Below are 21032 nucleotides of genomic sequence, written 5' to 3'. Positions count from 1 at the left end.
GACATTCTCTGACCCAGGAGAAGGCTATATATACCCTGTTGTGAGGTTTTGGGGCTCACTTTGGGAAGAGTTGTATGATTTGGCCAGATGAGACTCTGGGCAGTCATAGAGTCCCCCCCCCCACCTCCTTTGAAAACCCAGATGTTAGGGAGTCAAGATGGCAGAGTAGAAGCAGGATCTCCCTGCTGCTCTGGCTTCCACCTTCCCCAATCCATGGAAAAAAGGGGACTCTAAACAAACTTTGGAGCTGCAGAAACCACAAAATGACACAGAGAAGCTAACCTCCTGCTGAGGACAGCCCAGCAGGCTAGCAGGAATTGGCCAGTGCAGTGCTCTAGTAGACGAGCCCAGCCCCACTCCGAGGCTTTAGACCCAGGGCAGGCCTGACCAGCCGCCGGCCAGAGGGACTCCAGATCAGCAGGAGCTGTGGCCATTTCCAGGTTTATCAACACATAGATTCGAAGGACAAAGTGAGAGGTCAGTGCAGTCTGGACTTTGGGACCCAGTAAGTGGGAGTGCATGGAGAAGCCACTGAGATGCTGGCACAGCCAGCCAGCACCACATGGCAGTTTCAGCTCCTGGCCTACAGAGTGTAGGGAGACCAAGCAGCAGTCTGAGGGGTAATCACACTTGCTTTAACCTTCTTGGATCTGGATTGCAGTTTAGGGTGGAGGTCCTGGGGTGTGTGACCAGCTTGCCAGAGCTTGTGGAGACCTCAGAGAGGGCACCCATCTAATACCTCCTGCAGCTGAGAAAACCCCAGCATTTGGGATGAAAGCTCCCCTGTCTGGTGGCAGAGTCCTACTGTGGCAAAAAGCCCAGGGGTTAAGTGACTGAGGGACAACATGACTAAGCAAAACACACAGAAGCCTCCAACATTAGACTCCTATTTTGGGGACAAAAAGGAGCAAAGAATGGAACAGGAGGAAGACAGTGAAGTCAAAACTCCTGCACCAAAAGCTTCAAAGGAAAATATGATCTGGTTACAGGCCATAGGGGACCTTAAGAAGCAGATAAGAGAAGTGGAGGAAAAATTGGGAAGAGAAATGAGAACGATGCAAGAAAATTACAAAATGAGAGTCAACAGCCTGACTGAGGAAAATCACACATTAAAAAACAGACTGACTCAATTGGCAAAAGAGGCTCAAAAAGGCAATGAGGAGAGGAATGCCTTAAAAAGCCGAATCTGCCAGATGAAAAAGGAATCTCAAAATCTCAATGAGAATCATTGCTTCAGAATTAGATTGGAGCAAATGGAAGCTAATGGCTTTATGAGAAATCAAGATGCTGTTAAACAGATCCAAACAAATGAAAGAATAGAAGGCAATGTGAAATATCTCATGGGAAAAAACCACTGACCTGGAAAATAGATCCAGGAGAGAGAATTTAAAAATTATTGGACTACCTGAAAGCCATGATCAGGGGAAGAACCTAGAAATTATCCTCCAGGAAGTTCTCAAAGAAAACTGCCCTGATATTTGAGAACCGGAGGGCAAAATAGAGGTTGAAAGAATCCACCGATCACCTTCTGAAAAAGATCCCAAAAAGAAAACTCCTAGGAATATTATAGCCAGGTTCCAGAATTCCCAGATTAAGGAGAGAATATTACAAGCAGCCAGGAAGAAACCCTTTCAATATTGTGGAAACACAATCAGGATAACCCAGGATCTGGCAGCTTCTACACTGAGGTATTGAAGGGCTTGGAATATGATATTCCAGAGGTCAAAGGAGCTGGGATTAAAACCAAAAGTCACCTACCCAGCAAAACTGAGTATCATGTTTCAGGGGAAAATATGGTCATTCAGTGGAATAGAGGACTTTCAAGCATTCTTGCTGAAAAACCAGAGTTGAATAGAAAATTTGTCATTCAGATACAAGAAGCAAGAGAAGCATGAGAAGGTAAACAGGGAAAAAAATTCATAAGGAACTTATCAAAGTTGAACTATTAACATTCCTTCTCAAAGAGGACCATGGCATCAGGAAGTGATGGGGTGCTTGGGTGCTTGGACCCCAATTTCAAGATCACATTTCTCCCTAGCTTAAAGACACTATCTCTGACACTTTTCTCCCCAGACCAAGGACATTTTGCCTAGCAATTACTCATGAGTGAGCCCCAGTGAGACAAATTATCCCTCTCCTTTACAAGAACAAGCTATCCCCTGTAGAATTTACCTTGTACGAACAGGACTATCTTGTACCATCATGTATTGATTCCCACAGTTATGTATACAAATTGATTACATAATATAATGGCAAACAAACAAATACTTAGCTCCATGTTTCAGTGCTTCAAGTGTCTTTGAGCCTATGATTATATCAAGTCTTTGTCAGAAATAGAAGTGGGCTTCTTATGAAGCCCACAGTGGGAGGAACTTGCCATATAAAAGTAGGAGCACAAGCTGGGATCAAGCAGAACTGGGAGGAAGGATAGCTATGGTGGCATTTTGTATTGATGTTACTTTGTCAAACCTGTCTGCTAATAGAGGATGTTGCTATTGTTACAGAAGCCTTTGGACCTTATGGCTGGTTCAGAAACCCTGAAAGAGGACTTTTCTGCTCTCTGTTTACAGAAGTCCTGAAGGAGGGTTTTACTGATGTTTTCAGAGGTCCTGGGACTTGACTGATGATTTGTGTTGATTTCTCAGACAGAGACCCTGTCTGTTGGTCTGTGTTGATTTCACAGGCAGAAAGTGAATTGATGATAGTGCTGGCAATGTGTGTGAACATTGTTGTAACTCTGCTAAGCTTGATGTGTTGAGCTGAACCCAGGAGCTGAAGCAGAAGTTGAATCAGGAGCTGGGAGCTGTCTACTTGTGAATTCAGGTGATGGGTTGGGTGAACTCATACAAGAGCTGGGAGCATGGAAGAGAGATCATGGAGTCTGGGAGTCAACCTCAAGTCAAGATGAAAGGATTTATCCTTGGGTACTTAGTACTGACTGACAAGATCAAGATTTACTGTGACCTAGGGGTGGGTACTTTGTATTTTGTACCCCTTAAGGATTATTGCTTCTTAAGAATGATTAATTTAGGGTCAGCCAGGTAGCACCAGTAAGAGCACTGGCTCCAGTGTTGAGAAGACCTGGAGATCGAATCCTGGGCTCAGACACTTAGCACCCACCCAGAAATACCTGGCGTGTAACCTTGAGCAAGTTACTTAACCCCGATTGCTTTAAAAAAAAAAAAAGAATGATTAATGTAAGGATGATTGGAAGCCAACCTCCAATCAAGATGAAAGAAGACTTTAGATGGGTACTTTATGCTGATTGATTCAGATTGTGACTTACTGAATGATATCTTTGGTTTAAGAATATGTGGCCACTTTAGTAGTAAGTTGCTGTGTGATATTGTTGTGAATGTTGTACTTTGGTTTCTGTGAATGTTTTGCTTTAGTTTATTGCTGAATAGAGAGTTCACTGTACTATGTGATCAGAACCTTGAAGCTATTCACAGCAGCAGTCCTCAGTAGAGCTACTTGTGCTTGGCTTTACATCAATCTAGAGGTCAAGCTATAGACATCAACTCTAAATGCTATCTTGCTACAATCATAATAGAACAAAAATACCATACACACTCCCACCCTGGTTTCCAGTAGTGAATGACACCTCTGACCAAGGTTGTGCTTTATCATCTAATTAGCATACTTGCCACATAATCCACTACTTTTCCTATATAAGCTTTATGGTAGCTTGCAAGTTACTTAAGGAGCTCTGCCTGCCATATTAGCCTTACAATAAACCTTTGCCAACTTGACTTAAAGAAGGCTTGAGTCCATGAATTCATTCCAGACAACCCTCTCCTGTACTTCAGTCCTTGAGGGGTCCCTGAAACTCTCAAACTGAATCAGAAGGAGATGTCACAACTTGCAAGTGAATTGGATTTAAGTGACCGAGTGATGTGCAGAGTCACCAGGAAGTCAGGAGGCAGAGGTGAGGAGAGAGAATTCTAGGCATGGGGGAAAGAAAGCCAGTGAAAATACATGGAGTCAGGAGATGGAATGTCTTTTTTTTTTTTTTTTGAGGAACATCCGAGGCCAGTTTCAATGGAGAGAATAGTATATTGGTGGGGGAATAATATAGGAAGAGCCCAGGTCATGAAGGGCTTTAAAAAGCCAAAGAGAAGATTTCATATTTGATCTTGGAGGAAACAGCCACTGAGATTGACTGAATGGGAGTAGGGGGACAGGGTTAACCTTGGCCTCTACCTTGACTATTGAATGGAGGATGGGCTGGAGTAGGGAGGCAATTATGGCAGAGACCAAGCTACTGAAATAGTTCAAGTAGAGATGATAAGAAAGCACCAGAGCAGTTGCATTGTCAGCTAAGAGAAGGCTAAGGCATATACAAGAAATTTTTTTGAAGATAGAAGGTAGAAACATTGGACTTGACAACTAATTGTATATAGAAGTAGGAGAGAAGAGTGAGGAGTTAAGGACATGAAAGTTGTGAGACAGTGCTTAGAAGGATGGTAATTAAGTCAGAAAAGAGGGGAGAGTTTGGGGAGGAAATATGAGTTCAGCTTCGGACATGGAGTGTTTTAAGATATCCATGGGGCATTTGAGATGCCCAATAGGCAGATATTCTCGACTGGAAGTCAGAAGAGTTGTTAAGGCTAGATAAGTAGATGAAAGAATAGACTACTGAGAGATGATAATTAAATCCATGGTAGCCCATGAGATCTCCAAGTGAAAAGTATATAGAGAGAAGTGAATGAAGCTCTGTTAATGTCAATTACAGAAGGTAGCTAATATAGCTAAAATTATGATCTTTAATCAGGGAAAGGAGCAGCAAATGGCCTTCCATGCAACAGGTCTGGACCCAGGGTTCTTCTAAAGTGTTTGGGCGGTGGGAGAGAGGGCTGCAGGTGCCAGGGGGTTGGGACATTCTACGGTTTCATTAGGTAAGTTGTTTTACATAATTGTTGAAAGCCCTTAGAGAGAAAGCTAGGGAATCTTGGTGGAGAGTTTAGGACAATTACAAAATAGTCCGATGCTGGGAGTGATAAAGTATGATCAGTCTCAGGCAATTCTTGGGTCTGGGAATGGGGACTAGGTCAGCTTCAGTCTGCGGCGTTTGACAGCACAAAGCCTCTTTAAAAAAGCCAAGTCTAACCTAAAACTCCCTAATGAGGACTGTATTAGAGTCTTATTTTTTTTTTTCTTTAATACTAATGTGAGCTTTCAGGGGCTGAGTTGCTTCCAAATAACAAGATCTCGTAGGAAACTGGCTGACCAAAAGAGGACCTCGTCGGTCCTTCTCATTTTACATTTGACTGGAGGCCCGGGAGAGGTGGAAATACTTGCTCTCGGTCTCTCAGGTAAGTAGTTGCAGTGTTTCCCAAACACATTTTTTTTTTTTTTTGCCCTTCACTACGGGGAACGCATCATCTTCCTCTCCTCCCCTCCTTCCCCATCCTTAAGAAGACACTGACTAGAGGGACGGGTTAGGCAACTAGCGCTCCCCCTCCCCAACCCAAGAGCTCCTCGGACGCAGCAGCAGCCTACGCTGCGGCCGGAAGCTCGAGCTCGGGGGGCTCTCGAGGCAGCTGCGCCGTGAGGCCTGGGCAGCCGGCGCGCGGGGACTCCCTCCCCCCTTCTTTTTCTCCCTCCCTCCCTTCCTTAGTCTGGGCCGGTGCAGGCGCTGCTGCGGAAGCAGCCAGCGACGGAGGTGTTCTCTACTGCATCTGAGGGAGGCGGAAGCCCTGGCCGGGCCTGTGGGGGAGGAGCGGCGGCCCGAGACGAGACCCATCCCCGCCTCCACCCCAGCCCGCATGGATTGCCAGAGAGGTCCGAGTTGATGCATTGTAGCCGGACGGGGGGAGCCTGTAGCTTGCGGGCGGCGGCGTAGAGGCCCGAGCGGGGGGCTGGAGATGGCCGAGGGTAGCGCGTAGCTTTCGCCACCTCAGCGCAGCTGCTACTCTTGCCACCTCTGGGGCCATTTTACTGGCTGGCTTGAGCGCACAGGCAGATCGCCCGGCCCGAGCGCGCGGCTCTCGCGGTCTCCGCCTCCCCGGGGCGCTCGTCTGGGGCTTCTCCCGCGGGGTCAGGCGCGGTGGAAGGGAGAGAGCCGGAGCCAAGCTAGGCCCGGCCCTCAGCACCGCCCGTTGCTGGGCCCAGGCCGCAGCATCGGTCTCCGGAGGTCGGCGTCTCGGTCGCTTCAGCTTGGTCGGGTTGTGGAGGCGTCGGGGCTGAGGGGCCCGGTGGGGGTCCGCGACGTGGCTGCTGCACTGCCCAGCAGCGCGGCCCCTTCCCCCTCCAGTTCGGCGCGGCAGAGATGAAGGTGATGATGGAGTGAGGAGGAGGAGGAAGAGGAGGCGGCGGCCGTGGCGGCGGCGGCGGCGGCAGTGGTGGAGGGAGGAGGAGGAGGAACATGGCGGCCGGCGGCGGCGGCCCCGGCAGCGCTGCTCGGGATGGCCGCTTTCTGGAAGGTGGGTGGGTGTAAGTGTGTGTATGTGTGTGTGTGAGCGAGGGAATGCGTGTGTGTTTGTGTGGTGTGTGGGCGCGGGGAGGTTGGAAGGGAAACGTGGCCTCGGGCGCTTGGGCCTGGGAATGCCTCTCGCCGCTCTCGCTCCCATCCTTTACAAAACCCGGTTCCTGCCTCTTGAGGGAATGTGTTGGGAGGGCGGGGTAGGCCCAGGACTGGACCTTGAGCTGCCGACTGGGGCCGGGCTGGGGATTAGGGGCCCGTAGGCCACCGGGAAGGCCGATGAGGCCTGGGGGGAGGAAAGGGACGCACAGCCGGGCCGCTGGGGTGGAGCGGTGGAAGGGAGGGCTCTAGAATAAGGGGCGATGTGGGGTGAGGGACCTGGAGAGCAGCCTTTGGCGATGAAGTTTCATATTTTGGGTGGACCCCCAGGGTGGGGGTGGCGGGCGGGAGGGACTGGGTTCCTGGAGTGCTTTGTTTTTTGATGGAAAGTTTCGGAGTGTTTTGGGTTGTGTTGAGGGGTAGTTGTGGAAGGGTGGGGGAGGGGAGAGGTGACTAGCTTTGGCAAAATGGGATTTTTTTGTTTGTTTGCTTTCTCTCATGCTTCAGGCTTCTTTTTGCTGTTCTGTGATTAGGCCTTGTTTTGTTTCTCTGTGAAATGTCTGATTTAAATTTTTTTACGAAATGCTTCCCCAAATAATAAAGGATGGAGATAACAAAATCCAGTCATAGAATAACAAGCAAAAGTCTCCTTAATAACCTGGCAGTACTTTTATTTTCAGGTTGGTTGCAATGAAAATAAAAATGCTCATTATAAACTGGTTTATAAATCATAGGAAAGCATTTATTAGGAAAAAAATAATTTTTTATAAGTCGCCCTCAAAAGAAAGTAAATTCTGTGTAACTGGACAAAAGTGGCAGAGAATCGTGCTTAGTGTTTACTTTCCTAATTTGGTTTACAAGGTAGTTTTAAATTAACCGGTTTTCTTTCCCCCTTTGGCTAAAAATACTAGAGTCAATTTAATGTTTCATGTGATTTGGATTTATTTTGTTTTTATTTGCAGAGCATAAGTGATGTTTTTTAAACCAGAATGACCACTGAATCAAGGGGGGAGAAATTATTTGAAGAAAAAGGGGGCGTTAGAAGGGGAGAAAACCTTTTAGAACCTTTTTTTACTTGACTTTACCATTGGATTCCAGTTTTCAAGTCGGAATTTAACTATGATAGATTATCAGCCCATACCTAGAAGAATAGTGAAAGTGTCTTGATTTTCCTAATACGAGATTAGAGAAAACTTATTAATTTTCTAAGTTTAATTTTTTCTGACTACGATGTTATTTGATCAGGTTGGTCACTAGTCAAGAAGTTTGAATGCTCATGTTTTGTTTCGTAAGTCTTTGCTATATATACAGTTTGGTATGCTTTGTGATTAGAGATTTGAGTGATGGTTTTATGCTGTATCTTGAGAGATCAGTATTAAACTGTTGTGCTTTATTGAGTAGCAGGCTTCTATAAATACCGATAGATACTGTTGTGATAACTGATAGATTTAGCACAAAGAAGTATAATCAAGATTTGAATATTCTTGTTAAGGGCAGGGATAAGTAAGAAACTTACAATTCTGTGACACAAATAAAAAAATTTCACACATATTAACTGATGATGTTTTTAACTTCACATTAGGTGTTACTTTTAGAATCTTTCTTAACTTACCATTACCATCTTTGAGTGAGCAGAAGAAGGGAATAAACATTTAAGTCCTTACTGTGTGCCAGGCACTGTGTTTCACTGCATCTTTTCTCCACCAGGCCTAATGGAACTACCAATATTGAATAATAAGAGTACATTCACTTTTTATAAAGCACTTGGACATATATCATCTCATCTCATTCTTATAACACTGATGTGAAATAAATGGGTGGTGGGAACCCAAGTAATGGCAATCAGTCAAAATCACTGGATGGCCAAATGGAGCTAGAGACTATAAAGTAAACATTAATGTGTGATACATATTTTCATATGCTGCATACATATAAATGATAAAAATTGTATGCTTATTGACTATGTAATCATGAAAATTGAAGTTTTTAAGTTAATTATTATTAATAATATTGATATTTACAGTTCTAATAATCACTTTCCTTACCCCTTTTCCTTCCCTTTCACAGTAGATACCTTTGAAACTACATTTCTAAGTGAAATAGCTAGGGTAGAAGAGATCTCCTACTCTTAAGATCATAGTAATAGCATCCTAAAACTGCATGATGAGTAATGTTTTTACCAAATCTCTCTACACCTTTCCTTGTAAGTTGAGTAGTATGTGGTATTATATTTTCCTAGTCATGCTTTTACTTAACTGTAATTTTCCTGTTAAGGTTATCTTAAATAATTGGAACTTTCACATTAATGACATATCTAAAAGCACTTTTAATTTTACTAAGTGCTTTTAATAGCTATCTGATTTGATACTCAGAGATGCATGTTATATATAAATAATTCTTCTGTACTTTGAATCCATGATCTCATTAGTGTGATTCTCTCTCTAGTGGTAGAGATTGCAACACACATTTAGGAATTAACTACGTTCATAGATGTGATTATCATCCTTTCAACTTGCCTAAAGCCTTCTTCTAGTTCTCTTGAATGGAACACATGGGGTGTCCCACAAAACAAACCAAAAAAATGATGCTCTTAGTAAAAAAAAAAAGGCAACAGCTTTTTCTCAGAAGTAGGAAAACAAATTTTTATTTCTCTTTAGTTTTTCTGCTTTAGAATCCTGTAGACTAAACCTCTGTTTCTACCTACTTTGTTAATACCAAAGAGAGAATACATATAAAGCTCTTTGCAAACCTTAAATTTCTATTTGAATGTTAATTATTATTGTTATTAGCATTCTAGCTAACTTTCAGCTAGCTTATAACATTTTTGTAGATATAAGTAGTTTGTCTTTTGAATGCCTTCCTTTAATTATTCTATTTCATTTTAATTCTTCCTCTTTCGATTCCTTCTGGCTTTTACCATTTACATTAGGGTTCTATGCTATCTAGTCCTTCCTATTCTTTCTCCTTTCTACATTTCTACTTACAGGTGTTCTTGGGAGCCTTCAGTATAGGGCTAATTGTCCTCCTCTCTGCCCTTTCCCTCCCTTAACTTTCCTAAATAATCCCCCTCCCCCTTTTCTTATGGCCCAAAGTACAGACCTATTGAAATAGATCTTCTTTGTCTCCTTTCTCACAGAAGGTGCATCTTGCCTTACCTGTTCTTTGTTATTGAATCATAGATTTAGAACTGGAAGGAAACACAAGTCATTTAGTCCTACCTCTCCATTTTACCAATGAAACATCTGAAGTCCAGAAAGAGTAAGGGACTTTCCCAAGGTTGTACACATAAGTGGTAGAGCTGGGTCCTCTGCCTCTAATTCCAACAGCAATTTCCACTATAACCATGCTGTTTTAACAAGGCACATTTATATATGCGTGTGTATGTATATGTATATATTTTTTGCTTTTTTCCCCCTGCAACTATGGGAAATCTATCATCTTTTTCAACTGCTGTTAATTCCTTAAGTCTTTTACCTCTACCATAAAGCCTAGTGATTTTTTTCCCTATATTTCTCTAAACAGATATTACCAGCTCAGTTTAGTTTAGCATCTTGCAGAGTACTTGTGTTTCTTTTTTAATTGCTTTTTCCTCAGTCATGCCTGCCTCCTTTTTTGGTGATTTAATCAGAATTTCAGAACTTGAACTAACCTTAGTGCCTTCTACTCAGATATTCAAATCTGAGCTCATTGATCTTGAAGATCTTTCTAAGAGTGATGCCTGCAGCTCATCTGGACCTGCCTACTTTATCACAACATCCAGGTAGTGGAGTTCTCTAGCTATACACTTGTATTCCCTCACCCTTGTCACTTTACCAGTGCATCTTCTCTTTGTGTCATAGAATTCCTTGATTTGCTCCAATCTGGTTCTTTGGAATCCCTCTTTGGTTATATATTGCATCTTATTCACACCTACCAGGTACTTCTTCATTGCTCTCTATGTGACTCAAATTTTAACTAGATGGATAAAGCACCACCCCTGGAATTCTGGAGGACCTGAATTCAAATGTGGCCTTAGACACTTTAACAGCTGTATAACCCTGGCCAAGTCATTTAACTGAATTTGTATCAGTTCCTCATTTATAAAATGAGTTGGAGAAGGAAATGGTAAACAACTTCAGTATTTTTGCCAACAAAATTCCAAATGGGGTCACCAGAGAGTTGAACATGATTGAAACAACAACAGTAAAAATGTTTCATATTTCACTACCAAACAATAACATTGGTAAAATGTTAGTATGGAAAAGATGGACCTTTTCTTTGACGCTACTTTTGGGGTCAATAAAAAACCTTTGCAGTTTCCCAAGAACAGTCCAACCAGAATTGGTTGGAATCTCCTTTTTGGTTTGGGCTCATCTCGTTTTTCTCTCCTGATTGTCCCAGATATACATACTGTTAGGTTCTATAGATTGTCTATTCAGATACGTTTAGAAATCTTGGCAGTAGGCAGTCTTCATTTACTTGTTCTTTCCTTTGTGGATAGGCTGTACTCATTGAAGTGTTATTGATCTCTCCCAGAATGCTCTGCACTGACCTAATACATTATTTTACAATGAGGAAAATGATTGGGAGGGGTTATATGGTTTGTTCAGAGCTATGTATCTGCTACTGAGCAATTCTAGGTCTAGAAAGTCTTCTAACTCCCAGATTGTTCTTGATCTTGGGAAGTTTGTAAGCCTGAAACTGGTTTTGATTCAGTTTTGTCTGGTACCTTGTGCTTTTTTTTGAGGCAGCAAGTCAGAAGAGATCTGAATTTAGATCCTGCCTCTGACATTTGCAAATTCTTTGACCAAATTACTTGACAGAACCCTTAGTTTCCTCTACTATTGAATGGGCATTCTATATATAGTATCTCACAGAGTTGTTGTAAGGATAAAATGAAATATTATATAAACTATTGTGAAAACTCTGCAGCACCATATAAATGTTAGCTATTATTTTTTCCAGTTCCAAAGCATTCTTAACCTTTCTGCTTTGAGTAGCTCTGATTTGCTTGTTTGCTTGACTCTAGATCAAGTCAAAGCAGCAAGCATTTATCTAGACTACCATTTCTGTCAGTGACACCATCAGTCATGGAATCTTTCCTGTTTTCAAGTTTTGTAAGTCAATCTTTTATGGAGGAAATAGTAAATTTGTTCTGCTTGGGCCCAGAGGGCAAAACAAGAGTAATTGGTGGAAGTGGAAGAAAGGCAGATTTAGGTTTGACCCAGGGAAGAATTTTTGAACAAATGGAGCTATCCCAAAGTATAATGGGCTGCTTAAGGAGGTAATAGATTTATTCTGACCAGAGGTCTTCATGACTACACAAGCATTTGTCAGATCTGTGATAAAGCAAATTCTTAGATAAGAGTTGGACTAACTGTCCTCTCTTCTTTCTTCCAAATGTTAAAATCTATAATGTCACTTAAGTGATTTCTTAGACCTTGCCCCTTAACAAACTAAAATGTTGTCACTAAAAAAAAGCACCTAGTAGATGGTTAAACTCAGTCTACCCATGCCACTGTTTTATTTCACATTTATATTCATTAATTCAGCCTTAAACCAGTCTACTACTTTGACTAGGATTGTAAAATAACTTCGCAATGTGTTTTTAACTATGTCTCAAAGTCTCATTGGCTGTTTCATTCCAGAAGAAAATGAATGTTTGCTGGAGTTTTTTGGCCTATTCAGTAGAATCTACAAAGTTCTTTGAGCAACTGGTGCTTTTTTCCTCATCATTTTTGATGAAAGTTCAGTTTCTTTGCTAATCTGAAATACACATCAAATTCCTTGTTTCTAGAATAATTTTGATTCTTATAAGACAGTTTCATTGGTTCTTCTCGTTTGGGTTGGTAATTACACCTTTACATAGTTTTCTTGTCTAAGGATGGTTATTTGGAGCTCACCCCATTATTTTACATATGTGGAAACTGAGGATAGAACATAATTTTGCCTAACAGATAATGGCTGAGTTCACGGTTGAATTTGTGTTCTTTCTGTTACACCTATTTTTACTAGAAAACTAACCACTAGAAAACTACTTCTCAAAGGTAGGAGCTTAATTCTGCATATCTGAGTTCTCATAGATTTTGAAACCCTGCTATTTTATTTTCAGCTCCCCTTCAAATTCTTTACTGCATTCTTAAGTGCCCACTATTTTGTTTTCATCTCCTGAGCTGCTTTGGTGTAAATTATTCTATACTATAGCAGTATTTAGTTTTTTCCATTCTGTCTCCTATTTTCTAATTCATTCATCTTGTTTGAGCCTCTTGATACTTACATGGGGTAGATAGAGGATGTTGTCTACTTGGTAGTTATAGAAATTGAGGCACAAGTTATATGACATATTTAACTTCACATAATAAGTTTTCGGCCATGTTAGGACTATAACCTAGTTTTACTGATTGCTAAGTTTTTTTCTGTATCCTTATCCAAAAAATAAAAGACAGTGACTAAAGTAGAAGTGTAAGACCATTATTAAGGGGCAAATTATAGTCAGTCTTTGTTATTAACTTCCATATAGTGAGTCTTTAAATAAACTTACTGAAATGCTACTCAGTTAAAGGTTTCAATATTGTGGATTTTGGGGGGCCCCCAGTACTGTAAATAGACAGTGAGTTAGATCTAGAATTGAATAGGAAGAAAAGAACAGGTTGCCTTGGATCGCATTAGAGAAATTATACAGTGTTTTCAGTAATTGCAAACTGATATCCCAAGGGGTATCATTGAAGAAATGCATGATTGGAGGGGAAAAAGAGGTTTGCTGGTCATATGACAAGTGAGGAAATACAGATGGACAATCATGTGCAGCATTGGTATCCATGAAATATAAAAGATCCAGAGGAGAGCTTCTAGCACCTTGGATAGATCCTCTCTAAAAGCTCTATCTGAGAACTTGGTCAAGAATCTCAAGGTAAAAAAGTATAAATAAGTTATCTGAAAGAATGAAACTACTATCTGCAGAGATTAAGTCATAGATTCACTAAAAGAAAGGAAAAACTGTCTAGAAGGCTAGTGTATAATGGTTTCAAGAACCTTAAAATATTTTAGTTATATGTTGTATATTAATCATATAATTATATATTAATTCCACTTCTACCACATTACATTTGCATGGTACATATTCTCATTTAATAATCCCTATAACAATCACGTGAGATAGATAGGGTCTTATCCCCATTTTACAAATGAGGAAACTATAAAGTCCAAAAAGCATTGAGCAGCTTGTTGATAGGTCAATAGAGTGAATGGATAGGAAACAGAGCCAGTTAGTCACTTTACCTCTGTGGGCCTCAAATTTCCTTTTTTGTAAAATGAGGACACTGGAGTAAATGATATGAGGTTCCTTCCAGCTCCAAACTATTATCCTATTATAAAGATCAGGTGTAAAGGGGGAAAAAACCCTTCATTCTCAAAATTGTAATGTTGAGTAGGGACTTTGTGTATCCTTAGCTGTTCTTTATTTCCTTTCGTGCCATTTCTAATTCCTCAGAAGATTAAATTATTTTCTCAGGAGACAGTATGGCTTAGTGGAAAGAGCATTATACTTGGAGTCAGAAACTTAGGTGCAAATCTTACTTTCTGACATTAGCAGTGTGACCTTGGAAAATTACTTAATCATTCTGAGCCTTAGTTTCCTTATCTGTAAAATGGAATTATACCCTAATACCTACCTTATAATTTATTCTTGGGCCCAAATGGCATCACCTATGTAGGTCACTTTAATAAGTGTTAATTATTATCATGCGGTACATCAGGGCCAAAGTGGTAGTTCAACTGTTACTGATAGGGGGGGGGGGGGTGGAGGAGAATTTATGAAAGCCTTATTATACTATCTCTTCTATTTGTCATCCTTCTAGTTTCACCCTTAAGTGCCCTGGATTTGATCTGTCATTGGGTCATCTTTTCTGTAAACTTGTTTTTCCCTCTATCTCTATGAAATGATTATTGCTTATTAACTTTTCACTGTCCTTTGTAAACGTTTACAAATAAGTATACATTCTAAACTGACTTGTAGATGGTGGCCTTGGCTGTCATATTTAACTTGAGAAGGGTGTTAACAATAGTTCACTCACCAATGCTTTTTCAGGTCTTCTTGTGGTGATTGATTTATATCTGTTAAATTTCTTAGGAAATGGCAATTGTCAGTTCTTTTATCCCTTTCCCATTTTTTAATGTTGTAAATTGTCTTTAAATAGGCCAGTTACACATTGTATCATTCATCTAATTCACAGTCATAGAATTTGAGGGTTGAAAGGAACCTCAGCAGCTGCCATCCAGTCTAATCTGTACACTAATGGAATCCCCATTATACCCTTTTTATTTAATTTTGCATTTATTTGGATCTGAGGGAGATTGAAAACTGCTACATATGAAGCTAGGTATAAATGAATTTTATCAAACATTTAAAATAAAAATAAGATGATCATAGATGGACAGTTGGAAGGAAAGAATCTTGTAAGATCAACCAGTCTAACCCCATTATTTTGCAGATGATGAAACTGAGGCTCAGACCCAAGAGTGTTGAATTGCCCAAGGTATTAAACGGTAGAAAGCAGTGGAATCTGGATTTGAACTCAAATCATCTGACTCCACTAACACTTGCCATTGCATTGTGCTACATAATTTTTCAAATCATAAGAGGGTTGTTGTACAGTCTGATTCTTCATGACTCCATTTGGGGTTTTTTGGGGGTGGGGCAAAGATACTAGAGTGGTTTGCCATTTACTTCTCCAACTCATTTTACAGATGAGAAAACAGAGACAAAGAGGGATAAATTACTTGCCCAGGGTCACACAGCTACTAAGGGTTTGGGACCAGATTTGAACCCAGGGAGGTGAGTCTTCCTGACTCCAGGCCCAGCACTGTATATACTTCGCCACCTAGCTGCCCCATCTACTAAATTCTTCAAAGATGGTCCAGATTCCCAAATCAGAAAGTTATAAAGTAAGAAAATTACAGTTTAGTATCACTAATGAATATTGATAGGATAAATTAAATAATACACTGGCAAAACAGTTACAGCAACTTAACCAAAAAAATGATTCATTATGACCAAGTTGGATTCATATGAACAATGAAAGGAAAGTTCAAAATTAGAACATCAACTGGCATAATAAACATATTAATGGCAAAACTAAAAACACGTGATTATAGTAATAGATGCAGAAAAATCCTTCAGTAAAATATAAAGCTTATGTATGTTAAATATTGAGGCATAGGAAGAAAAGAACCTTTATTTACTATGATCTTACTATTTATATAAAACCAAGTACTAACATTGGTAGTAGTAGTGAAACACTGGGGACTTTTCTAGTTAGATCAGAAGTGAAGCAATGATGTTCATTGTCACATATTATTTGATATATTGCTATAGCTTACTAAGGCAAAATAATAAATTAAGGAAGAAAGTTCAGCAAATTGGAGTCAGTTATTTCTGTTTATAAAATCACATGATGGTTTACTTAGAGTATCCTAGAATATCAGCTAAGAGTATAGGGTGTGTGTGTGAGAGAGGAGACTGTGAGAGAGTATGTGTTGGTGGAAAGTTGGTTTAGAGTTATGACGAATTCAAATACCAGTTTTGTTTTGTTTTTGAGGGGGGAAAGCAAGGCAGTTGGAATTAAGTGACTTGCCCAAGGTCACACAGCTAGTAAGTGTCAAGCATCTGAGGCTGGATTTGAACCCAGGTCCTCCTGACTCCAGGGCCAGTGCTCTATTCACTCAACCACCTGGCTGCCCCCAAATACCAGTTCTGACACATACTGGCTATTTCATCTTTAAAAGTTATCATCCCTTCCCCTATAGTTTCATCATAGCAGCAGGATAAACAATATATCCACAAAATTTGTCATCAGTTTTTATGTTGCTGATGAAGATCAAGAAGATGTAGAAAGAGCTGAGAACCTAGTTAAGATTTTTCTAGGCCATAACTGATAGACATTTATCCCTTTGTATGGAATAGAACTCATAGACTGGACTAGCTAGAGCAGCAGAAGTCTCAGAGAAGCTCCAAGGCTAGCCTCCAATATTGCTTGCACCACATGATTGCCATAGTATCACTTTTCAAGTGATAGTAAAACATAATCTCAGCAAATTATACTTATATATTTGTGGATAAGATTGAATCCAAATATTTGATACTATGACTTAATTGTGCTTTACAAACTTGATGGTTAGGATTTCTTAAATCCTGGTATGAGTCCCTTACTCTCAAGGAGTTTATAATATATAAGAGATCACTTACAAAATGAAAGACAGTCCCACTTGGACTTCCCTTTTTAACTACCGCGTTTCCCCGATAATAAGACACTGTCTTATTAATTTTTTGGACAGAAAAACACCAGAGGGCTTATTTTCAAGGGAGGGCTTATTTTAACGAACATTGACAGCAATTTTAATAAACAGGTAAATGTGAACAAAAAAATGTACCTTTTTTCAATAAGCAAATCACTGGGGAAGAACAGGATGACGCGCTCACTGCTGCAGCTCTGATTGGATGCAGCTCGGAGCGCGGCGTGCGTTTCACCCGGGGGGGGAGGGGACAGTGCATACAGAGGGTACCGTAATGTAGCCTGTAGCTCAAGGGATCACCTTCACTACAGTAGCAATTTCAATAGGACTTATTTTCGGGGGAGGGCTTATTTTAGAGGAATCTTACACAGTAAGGGGAGGGCTTATTTTCGGGATAGGTCTTATTATCAGAGAAACACGGTATGTCACACAGACATCTTGGCTTTTATGAAACACATTTTAACAAATAAACACACTTGGGAAAAAAACAGTTAGAAAAATGATGGGCTGCCACAAAAATCTTATGATGTACTTCAGAGCCGCATAAAATTATATTTGGAGTTATTTGTCATAGTTTGCTTTAATTCAGATGGTGATTAAGTTGACTTTGTCACTTTACTTCTGCTGGCCTCCTTTTTGGCTATAGTTCCAGATTGCTTTTCCTAATGGTCAAACCATTTCACAGTTACACCAAATAGTTCATTGGTATGTCTGTTTTCCTTCAGGCACTTTACTGTCATTTTGCTTTTGTCATTCCTGCCAATCTGATGGCTGTGAGGTAAGACATCAAAGTTATTTTAATTTGCATTTCCCTATTGGTAATTTGTAGCATATTTTTCTTATGATTGTTGATAGTCTGCTAATCTTCTTTTGAGCCTTCTGTGTTCATAACCTAGTTGAATTGGATCTTCATAGATTCTGGGTGTTAGACCTTTATAAGCAAAACTTGCTGAAAAGTTTTTCCACAATTAACTGTTGCCTTTTGATCTTGCCTCCTTTAATTTTTTATAAGAAGTGTTTTAATTTTATGCACAACTAAGTCCTCATTGGTATGAATAATGAATTCTATGAAGTGGTTGCATATATACAAGTTCTCATTATTCTAAGTTATAATTATGTAAAATATGGTAATTGATTCCAACCTAATGGTTACAGAGTTTGAATTTGAATAATTCAACCACTTATTCTCACTAATCAGTACCTAGCAGTAATTAAAATTGTACATTTTATTTTCTGTGATAATCAATTGTTTGATCATGTGTTCATCCATGCATGTGTGCAAAAGGCATAGCTTTCCTTCCTGTCTTAATTTGTTTATGCCTGTAATTTCATACGTAGTTCACATTTGGAACTTGCTTTGGTATATTGTATGAGATGTTCTAAACTTATTTTCTGCCAGTTTTCCCTGGTTTTTATTGAAAAGTAATATCTCAGTAGTTGGGAGTCTGAGTTTTACTTAGTACTATGCTTATTTATTTCTCTAAGTTGTATACCTGATTTGTTCTACTCATAAACTTTTGTTTTTAGCCAGTACTGAAGAGTTTCGATGATTGTTGCTTTGTAGAACAGTTTGAAATCTGGTGTTGATAGGTTCCTTTCCTTCTCACTTTTTCACATTATTTCATTTGAGAATCTTAACCTTTTTCTTCTTCTAGATGAACTTCATTATAATTTTTCTCTAGTCCTATAAAGTTATCCCTTGGTAATTTAATTAGTATGACACGAAATAAATGATTTGGGTAGTAGTGTCATTTTTATTGGGATAAACTACCCATTAATTTTTCTTAAGTTATTTATATTTCTGCAGAGTATTTTATACGTGTGTGTGTGTAAATATGAACATATATTTTTTTCCTTATGTGCTTGGTAGGTATATTCACAAATATTTTATACATTGTAGAGTTCTTTTGGACGGAATTTCTCTTTCGTTTTTTTTGTTTTTTTTTTTTTTCATTTTTTGGGTAGTAATACAGAAAAAACTGATAATTTTTGTGAGTTTATATTTTGCTATTGCTGAAATTATTTCAGTTAATTTTACTTGAATTTTCATGGTACTTTAAACTAGCAGTTCTCAATTTTTTTATTCTTATGATCACTTTTCACCTTTTTTTTTGCTTTTTTTGGGAGGGCAGTTGGGGTTAAGTGACTTGCCCAAGGTCACACAGCTAGTAAGTACGTTAGGTGTCCGATATCAGATTTGAACTCAGGTTCTCCTGACTCCAGGGCTGGTGCTCTATTCACTACACCACCTAGCTGCCCCAATTGGTTTGTCTTTTTTTTTTTTTTTTTAAGCAATTGGGGTTAAGTAACTTGCTCAAGGTTGCACAGCCAGTTATTTCTGGGTGTGGTGCTAAGTGACTGAGCCCAGACCCGATTCGATCCCCAGGTCATCCTGACACTGGAGCTGGTGCTCTTACTCGCTATGCTGCCTGGCTGCCCCACTTTTCACTCTTAATTACTAAGGACTGGTGTTTACTGTATTCGAAATTAAAATTGATAAAATTTTAAAGTGTTTTAATTCAGTTAAAAACAACAGTAACTATTTTAATATAAATAACTTTTTAATGAAAATTAGTATTTTCCAAAACAGATATTTAGTGAGAGGAGTGGTAGTGTTTTATATGTTTTTGAAGAGTGTTAGATTGTCATTTGCTTCTTTCTCACTCAAGCTGTTATCTTATTTTGATTGAAGTATATTAAGAAAATTCAGCCTCACAGATACAGTCAGTTGCTCACAGAGAACACATTGTTAATTCTTTGGTTTGTTTGTTCTTTAATTTTTTTCTTCTGAACTTGTGCTTTTCCATACATAAAGCAAAACACAAAAGTAAATCCTCTATTATACTATAAATATTATCTTTACTATACCATTTCACACTGCTTACTTTTTTTAAAGTATAAAACAATCTCTTCCTATTACTTGAAAAACAATTTCTGCTTCTTCTCTGTGTTTTCATCTGAACTTATCTTAGGTACATTTAAAAGTAGTTACCTTCTTTTGTTTTTATTATCACTATCTTTTAAAAATAAATTTTATTGATACCTTTTTTTTAACATCACCAAAATTCCCCTATATCCTTCCCTTACCCTACCCCAAAATGATCCTGTATAACATACTTTTAAAGGAAAGGTGGGGGGAATCTACAAAACTGATTAAAAATGGGGAAAGTAAATAAATGCAATATTTTTTACCTATGGACTTCCCACTTCTGTAAAGGAGTTTGGGTTTGGATGTCTTCTTATATTTCTTAGTAGCATTTGTTCTTTGTAATTTTGCTAGTTAACAAGACTTAAAATTGGCAACATCCACTTTTGTTGTTTTATAGTTGTTATTCTTATCTATATTTTTGTAAAGTCATTATATATAGTTGTTTCCTTGGATCTGCTTACTTGCCTGTACATTCATATATGCCACAGTTTGTTTAGCCATTCCCCAACTGATGGGCATCTATTTCATTTTAAGCTTTTTTTGCTATCTCAAAAAGTGTTGTTAACAATATTTTAGTAATTTGAAAGCTGAATCTCGGGGTCAAAGGGTATGAACATTTACTTACTTTTTTTTTTACATTACTATTGCTAAGCAACTCTCTTTGCTACACTCCAACCCAATGCATACTGCCCTCCACCCTCACCCCCACCCCCATTAACCAAGAGGAAGGAGGGAGAAAAACATTAGAAAAATAAGTTGAGTCAAGCAAAATGAATCCCCTCAGTGACCATGAGACACAGTTGGTGACACCTTTCATCAGAGTTCTTAAGTCTTTCTTTTAAAAATATACATCTATGTGTGCATAATTTTATTTTTTCTCCAGTTACATGTAAAAACAATTTTTAATATTTAAAAAATTTTTAAGTTCCAAATTCTTTCCCTCCTGCTGCCTCTCCTCCCCCCTTGAGAAGGCAAACAATTTGATATAGGTTATACATGTGTAGTCGTACAAAACATTTCCATATTAATTATGTTGTAAAAGAAAACACAGACACCACCCCTGCTGTCCCCCCCCCAAAAAAAAAAACCTAAAATAAAGAACGTTTTAAAAAGCACGCTTCAATATGCATTCAGACTCCATCGCTTCTTTCCCTGGAAGAAGATAGCATTTTTCATCATAAGTCCTTCAGAATTGTCTTGGATCTTTGTATTGCTGAGAATGGTCAAGTCATTTACAGTTGATCATCATACAGTGTTGCTGTTACTATGTACAATATTCCATCAGTCCTGTTTGCCTCACTTTACATCAGT

At 39.2% G+C, this 21032-nt stretch overlaps 1 protein-coding gene across 7 annotated transcripts in view; it reads left to right on the top strand.

The window, feature by feature from the left end:
- Positions 1-5373: 5373 nt before the first annotated feature.
- The window catches only part of SENP6 (SUMO specific peptidase 6), a 138756-nt gene continuing 123097 nt past the window's right edge, over positions 5374-21032 (top strand). For 2 of the 7 annotated variants that reach the window (XM_069066996.1, XM_069066999.1), the window contains exon 1: positions 5374-6425. In XM_069066996.1, the coding sequence (XP_068923097.1) occupies positions 6368-6425 (58 nt within the window). In that variant the 5' untranslated portion in view covers positions 5374-6367. Of the gene's footprint in view, positions 6426-17518; positions 17571-21032 lie in introns of those variants that run through there. The other 5 variants (XM_069066997.1, XM_069066995.1, XM_069066993.1 and 2 more) reach the window with 5 other exon arrangements.

Source organism: Petaurus breviceps, unplaced genomic scaffold, assembly GCF_028583685.1.
Source record: "Petaurus breviceps papuanus isolate PSGF00001 unplaced genomic scaffold, PetGlider_PUasm1.0 90734, whole genome shotgun sequence".
Taxonomy (NCBI): Eukaryota; Metazoa; Chordata; class Mammalia; order Diprotodontia; family Petauridae; genus Petaurus; species Petaurus breviceps.
Note: the sequence above shows the minus strand (reverse complement) of the source record. Positions and strands in the feature narration are given on the sequence as shown.